Source organism: Alligator sinensis, unplaced genomic scaffold (assembly GCF_000455745.1).
Source record: "Alligator sinensis unplaced genomic scaffold, ASM45574v1 scaffold1177_1, whole genome shotgun sequence".
NCBI lineage: Eukaryota > Metazoa > Chordata > Crocodylia > Alligatoridae > Alligator > Alligator sinensis.
The window spans coordinates 1,759,814-1,774,052 of NW_005842120.1; the positions used below are offsets into that span (position 1 = coordinate 1,759,814).

Genomic DNA, 14,239 nt, shown 5'->3' on the forward strand with positions numbered 1-14,239 from the left:
CACAAGCCACTCCCAGGGCTGGTTCACCAGTGCCAGGAGCCCAACTGAAGTAAGTTGAGGTGGGAGGTGGGGCAAGCAGGTGTAGGGGGACTGGCAGGGGTGGCTAGCAGCTACATGGGGGAGCTGGTGGAGTCCTGGGGCAGGAGGAGGGGGTTGGCAGGATCAGGGAGGCTTTCTCCTCTTCCTCAACAGGGGCTAACTTTTGCCGCCCAGCACTCCCACCCCAGAAATCTAAACTGTGCTCCAAGCCCATCTGCCTCTTCCCCCACTCTGACTTACTTCAATCAGCTTCTGGCACTGGGAGCAGCTTGCAGGGTCAAGGGAATTGGCAGTCTCCAGGGGCAGGGGAATTGGCAGTCTCCAGTCTGGATGTAGAGGGAGGGGTCACTACAAATAAATCAGTGGCAGAAGGAGGTAGGAAAAATATAGCCCCAGGGTTGAGGCGAGTGGCTGGGCTTTCCCAGACCCAGGGCTGCACTCCAAACACATGCAGACATTCAGTTAGATTGGTCTAGCTGTGCCCAGTCTAACTTTTTGCGCCTCTGAGGTACAGTTAAATTAGACTGGGTCAGCCATATTTTGACCAATCTAACCTTCTTTTTGACTAATCAGAACCTGGAACTTCTGTACAGTTTGTATTAACTGGGGCTCTAAGTGTAAGGTCTGCACATAGGTGAACTAAGTAAGATTGGGTGGTCATTTTTAATGTGATCTAACCTCCCCCTAACCTCCCTGAACATCTTTATCCAGTCTGTGTGTAGAAGCCATATTTATTGTCCTTAACTTCTCTTACCAGGTGTAACTCATTATTTTACTTCGCTTTCCTGACTGTGACCCTTTAAGCCCTCTTGTTTTTTATATAATTCCTTAGTTATTTGCCTTTCCTTCCACTGCCTATTTTTTTGAGGCATCTAAGAATCTCCTTGTATAATCACATTGGTCTCCTGCCATTCCTTTTTATGGTTTCACTGTGCTGAATTAGTTTCCTGTTGAGCTTCCACTATTATATCCTTTAGAAACTACCAGCCCTCCTAGGCTCCTTAATCCTTTAATCTGTGTACACATAGGATTTAACCCACTATTTCTCTGAGTGACTTGAAATCTGCCGTTCCAAAATCCAGTATCTTTCTTCTGCTAACCTCATGCTTTCCCTTTCTTAGAATTATAAATTACTTTATAACATGATTGCTTCCCTCTTAAGTTTCCAATCACCTCCACATTCTCAAGTAATTCTTCTTTACTGGCCAAAATGAGATCCAAGATGGATGATACCCTAGTCATATCCTCACTTTCTGGAACAGAAAATGGTCCTCTACACATCTTGGGAACTTATTGGTCATGTTATGCTTTGCTGTAATCCCCCATTAGTACCATGTCACATTTTTGGATAATCTTATTATCTCCTTGAAGAGTGTCTGATCTACCACTTCCTTCCTGACTTCCTTTCCCCTTTTATCTTCACCCAGATACACTCAGATTTGCTTCTTGCTTCCTCCTGGTCGTAGGAACAAACTTATGCATTTGTATATAGCCTGACAACTTTTTTTTTCCCCAAACCCATACTTCCAAAACAGAGTATACCCCTTGTTGCTGATATTCCAGTCATGGGAGTTGAAATATCAATTAAATCACAGTTTTCTCTATAGACTATGACTTCCAGTTCATCCTGCTTGATCCCAGTACTCCTTGTATTTGTACGTGCATACAAGGTATGCACATTTTGCATTTTGACCTACTTATTTCCAAATTTCATCAGAGGGCTCCCAGCCTTCGAATCAACAGCATCTTATCAGCTATGCATTTACTTCCATGATACAACATTCCCTGCCTGGGCCCTTACCTGGGTCATTGACAAGAATGCTACCTGTGTATCCGACCTTCCTGCCTAGAACCTTGTAGTTTCCTTTGATCTGCTTAGCAGTGTTATTGGTTCCTACATGGACAAGCAACAAGGAGTACTGGTCTGAGGGATGGATGAGCTCTGGCAATCTCTCCAGGATGTGGACTCCAGGGGAGCAGCACACCTCAGGTCTGAATGATAGATACATGTTTCTGTCCCACTCCGGAGGGGACCAAACTACCATCTTCTTTCTCTTCTTCCTCACCATGGTGAGTCATGGTGCCCCATCCCAAGGGCCACAGGATTCCTGCTTTCTGGCCTGTGGGATACATCTCTGGTCCTTGCCAGCTTTCATCTCCTCTGATGCCCATTCTGGCAGTACAGATGCAGCATGCCTGAGTGTGCACCAGTAAGCACCTTCTAGACAAAGAGCCCAAGAGGCATTGGGTCATATGCTCAGGACCTGCCTCATAGGCAGCCAGCCAACTAATCATCATGGGAATTAGTACTAACTGAACAAGTAGACGGATAATACTTCTGAGTAGTGCACCAATATGTATCAGGCTTACCTTTCAGAGCTTGGGTTGAATCCCAAGCTTGAGATCCTGCTGTTTTGATTGGTGGAGCCCATCCACCAATCAGGAGGCAGCAAGAGAAATAACATCACACCCCTTTCCTGAGGGGAGGGGGAGAAGAGCTCCCCCAGACCTGATTGAAGACTGCAAACTGTCAGGTCTGGAAGACTTCAGGGGTGGAGCCCTGGAGCTTATAAAATAAGCTGCGCGCCCAGGATGAGGGGCAGATGCATCGGGAACAGAGAACAGAGAAGAGCGGGGCTTAGAAGAGCTGATGACAGCTGCTCAGCAGGGCACGCAGTAGCCCAGGAAGAGCCCCTGAAGACGTCTATCAGCGGGGAGAGCAGCATGGCTCCAGTGGTTAGGCTCTTGGTGTGCAGCTTGGCACACAGCATCCAGACCCTGGGAGCTGCGTGAAGCAGCTTGGGTCTGCAACCTCTAGCATGCGGCCAGAGACATGGTGCACAGGCTGGTGCATGGAACAGGATCTTTGGAGCCCCTGGGGTGGCTCAGGTCCTCAACCCCCAGAACGAGGATGGGAGCTCGGTGCAGGAGGCGCTGCATAGAGGGCGAGAGACCCTGGGAGCCACTTGAGGTGGCTCAGGTCTACAGCTGCTGACACGGGGCAGCAGATCAGTGCAAACGATGCTGCCTAGAGGGTCCAGGAACAGACTGAGCCCTGGTGCTGCACAAGGCTGTCCAGGCCTCCAACCCCTAGCACAAGGCAAAGCTCCCACTACACACAGCGGTGCACGTGGCCCTAAGCCAGGACAGCAGCAGCAGAGTCAGGCAGCAGGAAAACCCAGTGGGGAACAGAGCTTGACTTGGAGAACAAGAGGCAACCCTCCAGGACAGTGGAGTAGTAAGTTACCCTGGAGAGCGGGTCCCCACAGGGGAGGGACCCCCTGTGGGTTGCGAAGGGGCACCACGTGGGCTGCTCCTGGGTGATAGCGGGGGAGCTTAGGAGTCTTTGGGGTCTTCCTCTCCGTTTTGTTACCCCCACACCTCCTTTCCTGTAGTGGTAGCTTGGGAGTGGGGCCTCTGCCCTGGAGGGCACCAGGTAGTCTAAGGACTGCTGATTATATTTGTGGACTGTGCCTTACAGTTTATGTGAATAATTTGAAGTAATAGTTTGCATATGAATAGAGTTATAAGGTTGCCCAATCAATATCCTTTGGTCTGGTTTGTTCTATTGTTCATCTGTATTTTAAATGATAACTCTGTGTGTGTGTGTGTGTGTGTGTGTGTGTGTGTGTGTGTGTGTGTGTGTGTGTGTTATAGGGTTTATTGTTTTGTAAATTTGTACATATATATAATCTATGTCCTTACCCTTTAATAATAAATCTGTATACAGTTAAGTAATCGATTGACTGGACCTGACTCTAGAGGGGACAGAGGCAGCCTCTGGGCTGTTGTGTCCCTCCACAGCACGCTGCCCTGCCAATAATTCCTTCAATTGGAGAGGGAAGTACAAACCCATGTACACCCAGACTACAAATATAACCAAGCCCAAGCAGACACAAGCTCCCAGGCTCAGTTCTAGTGCCAGGCCCCACCTTGGCCTAAAGTACCTGGAACCTACAATTACAGGGAAAGTCCTGCTTCAGTAGTAAGCCCTGGAATTTTATCTGCTAAAATCTAAGTACTCTCTCAAGCCCACAAACTACAATTTTTCTAAGGATTATAATGATCATGTTTGGGTGTGCTTTTGCAGGGCTGCTAAATCTCTATTTTTTTCCCAATGTGAACAGGCGCTAGAGCTTTTCACAGAAAAAAGTTATCAGAGGGTTTTTTTAACACAGGCAAAACTTTCTAGACTGATTCTTGAAAGTGACTGAACCATTTTGACTGAGATTCTCCCCCGCAAAATAAAAACAGCCTGAGGAAAAATGTGGATCATGGAGAGTCTTTAAAAACAGACTACCTATAATGATCACCAAATGTAATAAGCAGTGGCAAATATATATATGTCATGAGCTGCAATTTTATTGTTGTACTTCTCACTTATCTCACCTCTTAGGGCACCTACACACGTGCCAAATGTCTGCTCCAATACATGCTAAATTAATCAAGTCTGCTGAAGCACGGTAATTAGCTTGCTCCAGCAGCATCTGCATCACATGTATTCACTGTCCCTATGCTTCCAAATGACAGCAGGGACACTTTAACTAAAGCTTATCAAATGAGCTTCAGCTAAAGTGCTCGTGTTGCCATTTTGAAGTGTGGGATGCTAAATACATGTGACGCTGCTCTCAGAGCCGCTGTAATTAAAGCGCCCTCCTCCCCATCTCCACTCTGTAGAACGTGTAAAGACATCCTTAGATTCTAAAATATCAGATTAATGCATTTTACATCTATGTATTAGAAAGTTCATGGGGTATCACATTTTAAAATCACTTTCACATAACATTTGTTATAAAAAGTTGCATGAGATTGCTTCTAGAAATATTATAACACACTTTAGTTTTTCATGACTTTGTGGCTTGTATTTAGCTATAAGGTAACTAGATTTTACAAGACAAGATGCATGAAAGACAGAGCAAATAAGTAGTAGTTGAAGTTCTAAATCATTGTTAACATCCAAAATTTGATATAAACTGAAAACATGATGTGAAAAATGACAAAATGTTCTTCTACTATTCTTATATTTGCATAACTCCACTGATGGTTTTGCCACTCACAGATAGTGCAGCCACTGCAAAATCACATCAATAAATTCTAAACACAAGTTCCCAGGTTGGCAGGATAATTAGTCCACATAGCAAGTTCCCATGTTCTAAATGACATCTCTCAGTTGTCAATCACATTTATACCTACCTGTTTCTCTCTCTTTGTTACCTCTGCCAAGGTTGTTTTAAGTGCCTTCACTTCACTGTTTGTTGCTTCTAGCATATTTCTGGCTCTTTCTTTATCCTCCTTAGCTTCATGCTCCATTAAATGTAGTTCTGATTTGACAGCAATCAGTTGCTTCTCAGCCTTCTCTTTCATCTTTCCCAGGTTGCCTTGGGACTTATTTAGCTCCTCTATGGCTCTGTTCTGTTCAAGGGTTTTAATCTAAAATAAACAATCCACAAAGAAATATTACATTCTTCACACTTTCATCAGTGAAAACCAAATATTAAAAATGGCTCCTCAAGAATGCGTATCTGCTCAGTTGAGCTTAAAAAGGCTGTTTTCACTATTATAATACAACAAACATTTTGAAAACACACAGAACAGTGAAAAAGCCAAAACTTTGCCTGTTTTAAAGTGTCTTCTCCCAGGCTCAAAGTAAAGCAGATTTTCTAAGGTAAAATAAAGCACGATCTGCAGGACTAATTTAAATTTTAGCCATCATTACAAGTAAGAATGTGAGCATGTTTGGTATTTTACATGCCATCATATTAACCTGAAATCTTTTGAACAATATTATACATTTCTTAAAGACGCATGATAGATTCTGAAATATCAAAGATATTTTGACATTATTAAACGTCTTTTTCCTAAAACAGATAGGTTTACCAGTTCTGCATTGATATGCTTTTTCCTTTGTTAGTCACTGGTGAAAGGTACCCTTGTACTTCACCTTAAGTTCACTGGTTTCAGACAATTTGGCTTTCAGGTCAGTGTTAGATTCTCTTGCCAAGTCCAGCTCCTTCTGTAACCTCTCCGCCTTCTTATGCAACTTTCTGATAGTGAGGTTGGCCTCATCTCTCTCCACAGCCAGGGCTGTTCGCACTTGTTTCTCTTCTTCCAGCTGAGAGATTTTCTGCCGCAGAAGATTCATGTGCAGCTCTTTGCTCTCAAGCTTTTCTTTCTGAGTCTTCAACTGTTTTTAAGAGAACAAGGAAATTTAAAGCAAGCAAACAAGAATAACTTCAACACCCATTGCAACCAGGTTTCTATAGAAAGAAAATAATAAGAACATCCACCTGTAACACAGATAATGAGGTTAGCTTTTGTTCAACTACCTTTCTCTGTAGGTTGTGCGTCATGGTCTTGTTTTCAATTACTGCATCACCTTCCAGCTTGACCAACTGCTCTGCCCGAACCAGAATTGCATCAAGTCTCATGTCAAAACCAATCTCAGCTGCTATTCTGTCCAACTTCATTTTATCAGAAAGTTGTTCCAGAAATGTCAGGTACTGAAACGAGAAACAAAAGAGTTATAAAATATTTTTTTTATATTCCCCTCAAGTCCTTGAAAACCTAAACCAATTTCATAGACACAAGGGAGCTTGCGAGATCATCAGGTCCAGTCCCCTGCCCAAGGGGCAGGAAATCAGCTGAGATCAGATCACCCCAGCAAGATAAGCATCCAAGCATTTCTTAAAGGTATCCAGAGTAGGTGCTTGCACCACTTCTGGGGAGAGTCTATTCCAGACTCTGGAAACTCAGGCAGTAAAGAAGTTTTTCCTTATGTCCAGTCTAAAATGGACTTCTAGCAGTTCCTCTGTACTGGCAGCCAACTAAGACCATTTATTGATGAAATGAAACAGTATGCTCTACAGATGATGCGACTATCAAAGATTTCTCAAATTGTTCTTTTTTAATAGGTATTTGTTTGAAAACAAACAAACAAACCCCTGACCTCATTATTTAGCATGTTAGTTATAAGCTATTATGGCATGTGGCACTGGCTAGCATAGCTAGCCCAAGAGGCAGAGTATAAGTAGAATCTGTATAAGAATGACAGCTATTCTCAATTGTTCTGGAAGCAGAAACAACATTTTAAACCCATTAGATTATACTCCTACCCTAGGTCCTACTTCATAGAATTCATAGGCATTAGGGCTGGAAGGGACCTCGGAAGATTATCAAGTCCAGCCCCCTGCCCCAGGGGCAGGAAGGCAGCTGGGGTCAAAGGATCCCAGCAAGATAAACGTCCAAATGTCTCTTAAAGGAGTCCAGAGTAGGTGCTTGCACCACCTCTGGTGGCAGTTTGTTCCAGGCCTTGGGGGCTTGGACAGTAAAGAAGTTCTTCCTTATGCCCAGCCTAAAATGGTCTTGGAGGAGTTTGTTACTGTTTGACCTTGTCATCCCTTGGGGCGCTCTGGTGAACAGGTGTCCCCCCAGATCCTGATGTACACCCCTTATATACTGGTAGGTAGCTACCAGGTCCTCCCTGAGCCTGCGCTTTTCCAGGCTGAAGAGTCCTATAGCTCTCAGACTCTCATCATAAGGCCTGTTTTCCTGCCCTCTGATCATGTGTGTGGCTCTCCTCTGGACTCTCTCAAGCTTCTCCACATCCTTTTTAAATTGCGGAGCCCAGAATTGGATGCAGTACTCCAGCTGCGGCCTCACCAGGGCCAAGTAGAGCGGGAGGATGACATCCTGGAATTTGCTAGAGAAGCATCTATGGATGTAAGCCAGAGTTTTGCTCACTTTACCAGCTGCAACATCACACTGGTGGCTCATATTCATCTTGTGGTCAATTATGACCCCCAAGTCCCTTTCAGTCGTGGCGCTAGCAAGCGTAGCACTGCCGAGCCTATAAGCATGCTGTGGGTTTTTCTTCCCAAGGTGGAGTACCATGCATTTTTTGGTGTTGAATGCCATCAGGTTTTCATCCGCGCATTTTCTGAGCCTGTCAAGTTTGGCTTGGATCACCATCCTGTCCTCGGGTGAGGACGATTTACCCCAAAGTTTGGTGTCATTGACAAACTTGGCCAGTCCGCTTCTGACACCAATGTCCATATCATTAATGAAGATGTTAAAGAGCATAGGGCCAAGGACAGAGCCTTGGGAGACACCACTGGTCACTGCACACCATGATGACTGACTTCCATTAACTACCACTCTCTGGGTCTGACCTTGGAGTCAATTTCCCAGCCAGCGGACTGTGATGTAGCCAAGGCCACTGTTGGCCAGTTCTTCTATGAGATGATCATGGGATACCAGATCAAAAGCTTTTTTTAAATCAAGATATATGGTGTCAATCTCCTCTCCCTTGTCCAGGTGATATGTCACCTGGTCATAGAAGGACATAAGATTGGTCAGGCAAGACCTACCCACAACAAACCCGTGCTGTCTATCCCTCAGGATGTTGCCATTGGCCAGTTTGTCAAGAATGGTCTCTGATAATTTTTTCCAAGATCTTCCCTGGGATAGAGGTCAGGCTGATGGGCCTGTAGTTCTCTGGATCTATTTTCCTCCCTTTCTTGAAGATAGGCAGCACATTGGCCTTCTTCCAATTTTCGGGCACTTCGCCTGAGCACCACAAGTTCTTGAAGAGCCGTGCCTGTGGCTGAGCTATGATGCTTGCCAGCTCCTTAAGTACCCTGGGGTGTAAACTGTCTGGCCAGCTGACTTGAAGGTGTCCAGCCTCTCAAGGTGTTCTTTCACATGGTCAACATTGATGGAGGGTAACAATTCTCCCTCACCCTGGCCATCCCGTACCATACTGAGCAGGGCCGTCCCTTGGGGCTGGTGAAAAACCAATACAAAATACCCATTAAGCAGGTTGTTTTTTTTCTAGGCATCGGCTGTCAGTTGTCCCATATGGGTTAGCAGTGATCCAATGTTACCCTTGCTTTTCCTCCAGCTCCCCACATATCTAAAAAAGGACGTTTTATTATCCTTGATGTATGTAGCCAGTTGGAGTTCAGTCACGGCCTTGGCTTTCCTGGTTCACTCCCTACAGGTCTGGACCAGTGCAGAATACTCCTCCTTTGAGGTGGATCCAGTCTTCCATGCTTTATAGGTCTCTCTTTTTAGACACAGGAGGTCCACTAGTTCCCTGCAGAGCCAAGGGGGCTGCTGTGCCCTTTTGCTGCCTTTCCTCTGAGACAAGATAGACATTGCTTGTGCTTTCAGGATAGCTCCCTTGAGGAGCAACCACTCATCCTGAACTCCCCTCCCCTTTGGGTCCCTTAGGGCCTCACCAACCAGCCTCCTGAGCTTGTCAAAGTCAGCTTTCCTGAAGTTGAGGACTTCTGCTTTGCTGACTGAGTTGCCAGCTTTACAGCAGATGGTGAAGGTGATCAGCTCATGATCACTGTTTCCGAGTTTCCCTTTGATTGTTAGGTTGCTGATTAAGTCATCCCCTGTTGCTAGTACCAGGTAGAGCAGTGCTTTGCCTCTCGTTGGTCCATAGACTTCTTGAGTCAGATAGAGCTCATCCATGCACATGAGGAAGCCTTGCAACTGTTTGGATTTAGCCGAGTGCTCGTCCCACGAGATGTCTGGGTAGTTGAAGTCTCCCATGACAAGCATGCACCAGGAGCATGCAGCCTCAGGCAGTTCCCTGGAGAATTTCTGGTTGAGCTCTTGATCCTGGCTAGGAGGTCTATAGTAGACTCCTACCATTGCGTCCCCTGTGCCTTGTTCACCACGCATTTTAACCCAGAGAGACTCCAGTCATCCACCCTGGATGCCAATGTCAGCTTGCAGGCACGCGTAGCTTTCCTTGACATAGAGAGCTACGCCCCTGCCCCGTTTGTCCACACTATTTCTCCTGTACAAGGTATACCCATCTATACCTGTTGCCCAGTCATAGGTGCAGTCCTCCGTTATCACTATGAGATCGTAGTCATTCTTGTTTAGCAGGAGGACCAGTTCCTCCTGTTTATTCCCAAGCTCCTGGCATTGGTGTACAGGCACACAAGTGTCCCACTGGGGGCCCTTGCCTTCCCCAGATTGTTCCGGGGCTAGGGTAGGGGTGGTTTCCCTTAAGTGTCTTAGCCTGCTGAATTTAGAAAGGTTGCCCAGTGGGCTTGCAGTGGTGGTAATCCCTAGTCCCCCATCCCCCGGCGGGCTTAGTTTAAAGCCTGGTCAAGCAGGTCTGCCAGTCGGGCTGAGAAAAGTCTCCTCCCCAGCACAGTGAGGTGGAGGCTGTCTCTTCCCAACAGACCACTGCCTCTCTCACCAAAGAGCGGACTGTGATCATGGGAGCCAAAGCCTTCATGATGACACCAGTGCCACAGTCTTTGGTTGACTACCTCAGTCCTCCTCTCCCTCCTCAGACCATAGCCGAAAACCAGGAAGATTGAGGAAAATATCACGTGTGCCCCCCCCGCCTTAAGCCTCTCTCCCAAAGACCTGTAGCGTCTCATGACCCAGCTAGGATTGCTCCGAGCCATGTCATTTGTGCCCACATGGATAAGGAGCATAGGGTAGTGGTCAGTGGGCCAGATGAGTTTAGGGATTCTCTTGGCCACGTCCCGGATACAGGCTTCTGGGAAACAGCAGACCCCCTGGTCTAAGGGGTCGGGGCAGCAAATTGATCCCCAGTCTCCCTCAGGAGGGAGTCTCCCACGACGACCACTCTACAAGTGGCCTTAGGGAGAGCAGGGATGGTAGCTGTGGGTGAGCCTGTGTTGCCTGCAAGAGCTGGCAGCTCTGCAGGCTCTACTGAGACTGCAAGAGGTTTGTACCTGTTGCAAAGCTCCAGAGGAGAGGGGACCTTCACACAGCGGGCCTTGGGGCTATTGACCACTTTGGTCCAACCCCTGGCAGGACAGTATGGGAGATCCCTGAGCCCTCCCTTGCCCTGGAAGGTGACCTTGGTTAACCCTCTGCCTTCAGGGGGTGATGGGCCTGGCAGTAGGGTTGAGGTCCCTCCCTCCCTGCCATGAGCCCCACCTACCTACAGCTGCACTGCGGGGTCCTGATCAGGGTCCTGCTGGAGGGGTTCTAGGGGTCCCTGGGTTCAACAGGGGTGCAACGGGCTTCCGCCCATGCATCTCACACTGAAGCCAGGGACAAACTGAGGCTTTGGTGTCAGCGGGCCCTTTTTAAACTGCGCGCATGAGCAGGAGTTGTCGACAGCGCTGTGTCACTCTAGGGGCTGGGGTGTCCCTGCCCCATGGAAGAAGGGGATAGGTGAGTGCCCCCCCTTCCCCTGACTCATACACTGGGCAGGACCGGTCGCATGGCTCCCTGGGGGCTGGATCAAGTAGGAGCCGGGGAGGGCATGTCTTTCCTCGACTCCCACTCAGCTGCCCTTCAGCTGACTGGGTTGGGGTCCCTTCCTCCCTGTCGCAGGCCCCACCTACCTCTGGCTGCACTGGGGGGTCCTGATTGGGGTGCTGCTGGGAGGTTCTGGGGGTCCCTGAGCTCAACAGGAGTGCAATGGGCTTCCGCCCGTGCGTCTCATGCCGGAGCCGGGGACAAACTTTTCAAACTGATTTGAAATGATATAAACAATTGTTGAAAAATCTGTATAAAAATAATATCAGAGACAAATGTGGATGGGGGAAAAGTACACACTACTGGCTTTAGAGTCAATTCAGCAGTCTTGCCTAGCCTTTATTCCCTTCTCCACATGATCTTCTCCCCAAGATCAACCTGCAATACAGATTAAAGGAGCCAAACCCAGTTGTGATCCTCTGGTTGAGAGAACAGAATATTTTTTTCCTAATTAGACCCAGGAAATGGAAAAGGAAGAGGCAAAAAGACTTGGAAAAGGAAGAGGCAAAAAATCAGCATCTAGCTCTGCTGTTGAGCAGGAGAGCCAGAGGAATTATAGAAAAGTTGGACTGGAAGGGACCTTTGAAGGTCACCTGGTCCTACTACCTTTCCTGGACAGGAACATCCCTCTCCAAACCATCCCAAAATAAATGCTGTCCAAACTGTACTTAAAGACCTTCAGTCATGGCAATTACAGAAATTCTCAGTAAACTATGCTATCAGCTTGGTTCTAGGTATGACCGTAAACTGTATCTGACTGGAGGGCCCGGTGGCAACATGGTGGGGCTACTCATGGCAGAGTAGCTCCTATAAAATACCACCATGCTGCAACCTCCAAAGTAAGGCAAATATAGAGTGCCTCAAAACCCTAACCATCACTGCCTTTTGGGTATTCCTTGGTTGGAGAAAGGCTAAGGGACATCACCCTGACCAAAATGTGTCCTCACTGAGGCATTAGGCAGTCAGCAGCAGTTTTTATCTGTTGCTCTCTGGCAGAAGCTACAACCATCGAGGCACTGAACGTCTGGATTTGGTCTGATTTTTGGATTCTGTCTCAGTGAGCTAAAGCGGGGGGATGGTTGGTCTTGCATAACCTCCACTCCTCCATACTCTTGCCTACGCATATACATCAAAGGTCTTGGCGATTAGACCTCTTACATGTACTCCGTGATCCAGAGGATCGATGGCTGCCTAGTATGCCAGTAGCTAACCACCTTCATAGTTAGAGAGATCTTCCTAATACCTAACCTAAATCTTCCTTGTTGCAACCATTATTTCTTGCCCTAGTCCCTATGGATTCAGTGAAAGGTTGATTACCATCCTCTTTAACAACAACCCCCTTTGTATTTGGGAGCTGTTATCAAACATCTCCACCCCCTTATCCCCCATTCTTTTCTTCAGACTAAATAATCCCAGATTTTTCAACCTTTTCTTGTATGTTATGTTTCCCAGATGTCTTATCAATTTTTGTTGCTCTCCTCTGGCCTCTTTCAAAATTCTAACTTCCTTATAGAATACTTTTTTCTTGCCTTTTAAGGCCCTTGTTAGCTATATATCAATTTGTGCCTTAGCCTTCCAGATTTTATCCCTACATGAAAAGTTGTCTATTATTCATCCTTTGCAAATGAATAACTTGTACTCCTTTTTTAATTTTTAAGTCATTAAAGAGTTTACTTTTAGCTAAGCTGGTCTCTCGTTGTTTCCAATCCTTTCCTCTGCGTAACGATAACAAGCTCTTGTTCTCTTACTACTGGCTCTTTAAGATACCGCTAACTCACCTGAACTAGTTTGTCCTCAGATTTGCCTCCTATGAGATCCTGCCCAGCAATTCCCCAAGTTTAGTAAAGTCTTCTTTTCTGAAGCCCAATGATTTTATTCTGCTGCTTTCCTTTCTTCCTTTCCTTAAGACCACAAACTCGATCATTTCATCCTCACTGTGACCTAAGTTGCTTTCCACCTTCACATTCTCAACCAATTCCTCCCTATTAGTAAGTAGCAAGTCACAAAGAGCTCCTCTTGGAGGTAGTTTTGCTACCATCTGCATCAAAAAGGTGTTTACAACAGAATCCAAAAATGTGCTAGACTATCTGTACATTGCTGCATTACCCTCGTATCATATCATGATATCATGATACCAAATATCATGGAAATTATAGCCCTCACAAGCACCAGGCCCTGTAATTTAGATATTTCAGTGAGTGTGTTTTTTTTAAAGTCTTGTTCACCTTTCACCTCCCACTACTGGTTTGGTTTGGTGGTATATGGCAGACACGTACCAGGAAACTGCCTTTCATCTTTCCTCCTTTTACCTTCACAGAGATTTTCAACCAGTCAACCTCCCACTTTATTCTGTACCTCAGAATAAGCATGTGTGTGTTTCCCCCTATCTGTTCTTCCTAAACAAGTTATACCCACCCATGACAGTATTCCAGTAGACCTGTCCCATCAAGTTTCAATTATTCCAATTAGACTGTAATGTTATATATGAACTAGGTTCCCCTTCCCTTCTGCTTATTCCCCATATTTCTTGTACCAATATAAACAGCTTGGACCATGGACAGATGTTACATGTGCAACTATGTAGCCTTTCTCAATGCTTTATTACCTTAACTGTTTTATTTTTTACCTTAAAAGGTTTTTTTTTCACCCTAATATCTAGTTCAGGGGAAGGTAAAATATGGCCTGGGGGCCAGATCCAGCCCATGGAGGGATTTTGTCCAGCCTGTGGCAGGTCCCTCGGTACCACCTGGCCCAAGCATGATGGATAGCTCAAGCAATGGCGCATGCAACTGGTCCTGCCATCCCCGGGCACACAGCTGGGCTGAGGCAGCATAGCAGCAGGTCTCCATTTCCCAGCAGCCCTGGAGGCAACTCCTTCTGGCTGCCACTGCTGGACCTAGTCCTGCTGCCCAGGTGCCGTCGCCCATTCACCTTG

At 46.4% G+C, this 14,239-nt stretch overlaps 1 protein-coding gene across 7 annotated transcripts in view; it reads right to left on the minus strand.

Annotated features, from left to right (window-relative positions):
* Positions 1-14,239, minus strand: part of CCDC170 (coiled-coil domain containing 170) — a 115,659-nt gene that overhangs the window by 15,150 nt on the left and 86,270 nt on the right. For 6 of the 7 annotated variants that reach the window (XM_025205599.1, XM_025205598.1, XM_014520481.2 and 3 more), the window contains 3 exons: positions 6,366-6,539; positions 5,981-6,223; positions 5,233-5,469 (listed from right to left, as the gene is read on the minus strand). In XM_025205599.1, coding sequence (XP_025061384.1) covers positions 5,233-5,469; positions 5,981-6,223; positions 6,366-6,539 — 654 coding nt within the window. The remainder of the gene's footprint in view (positions 1-5,232; positions 5,470-5,980; positions 6,224-6,365; positions 6,540-14,239) is intronic. The other variant, XM_025205602.1, reaches the window with a different exon arrangement.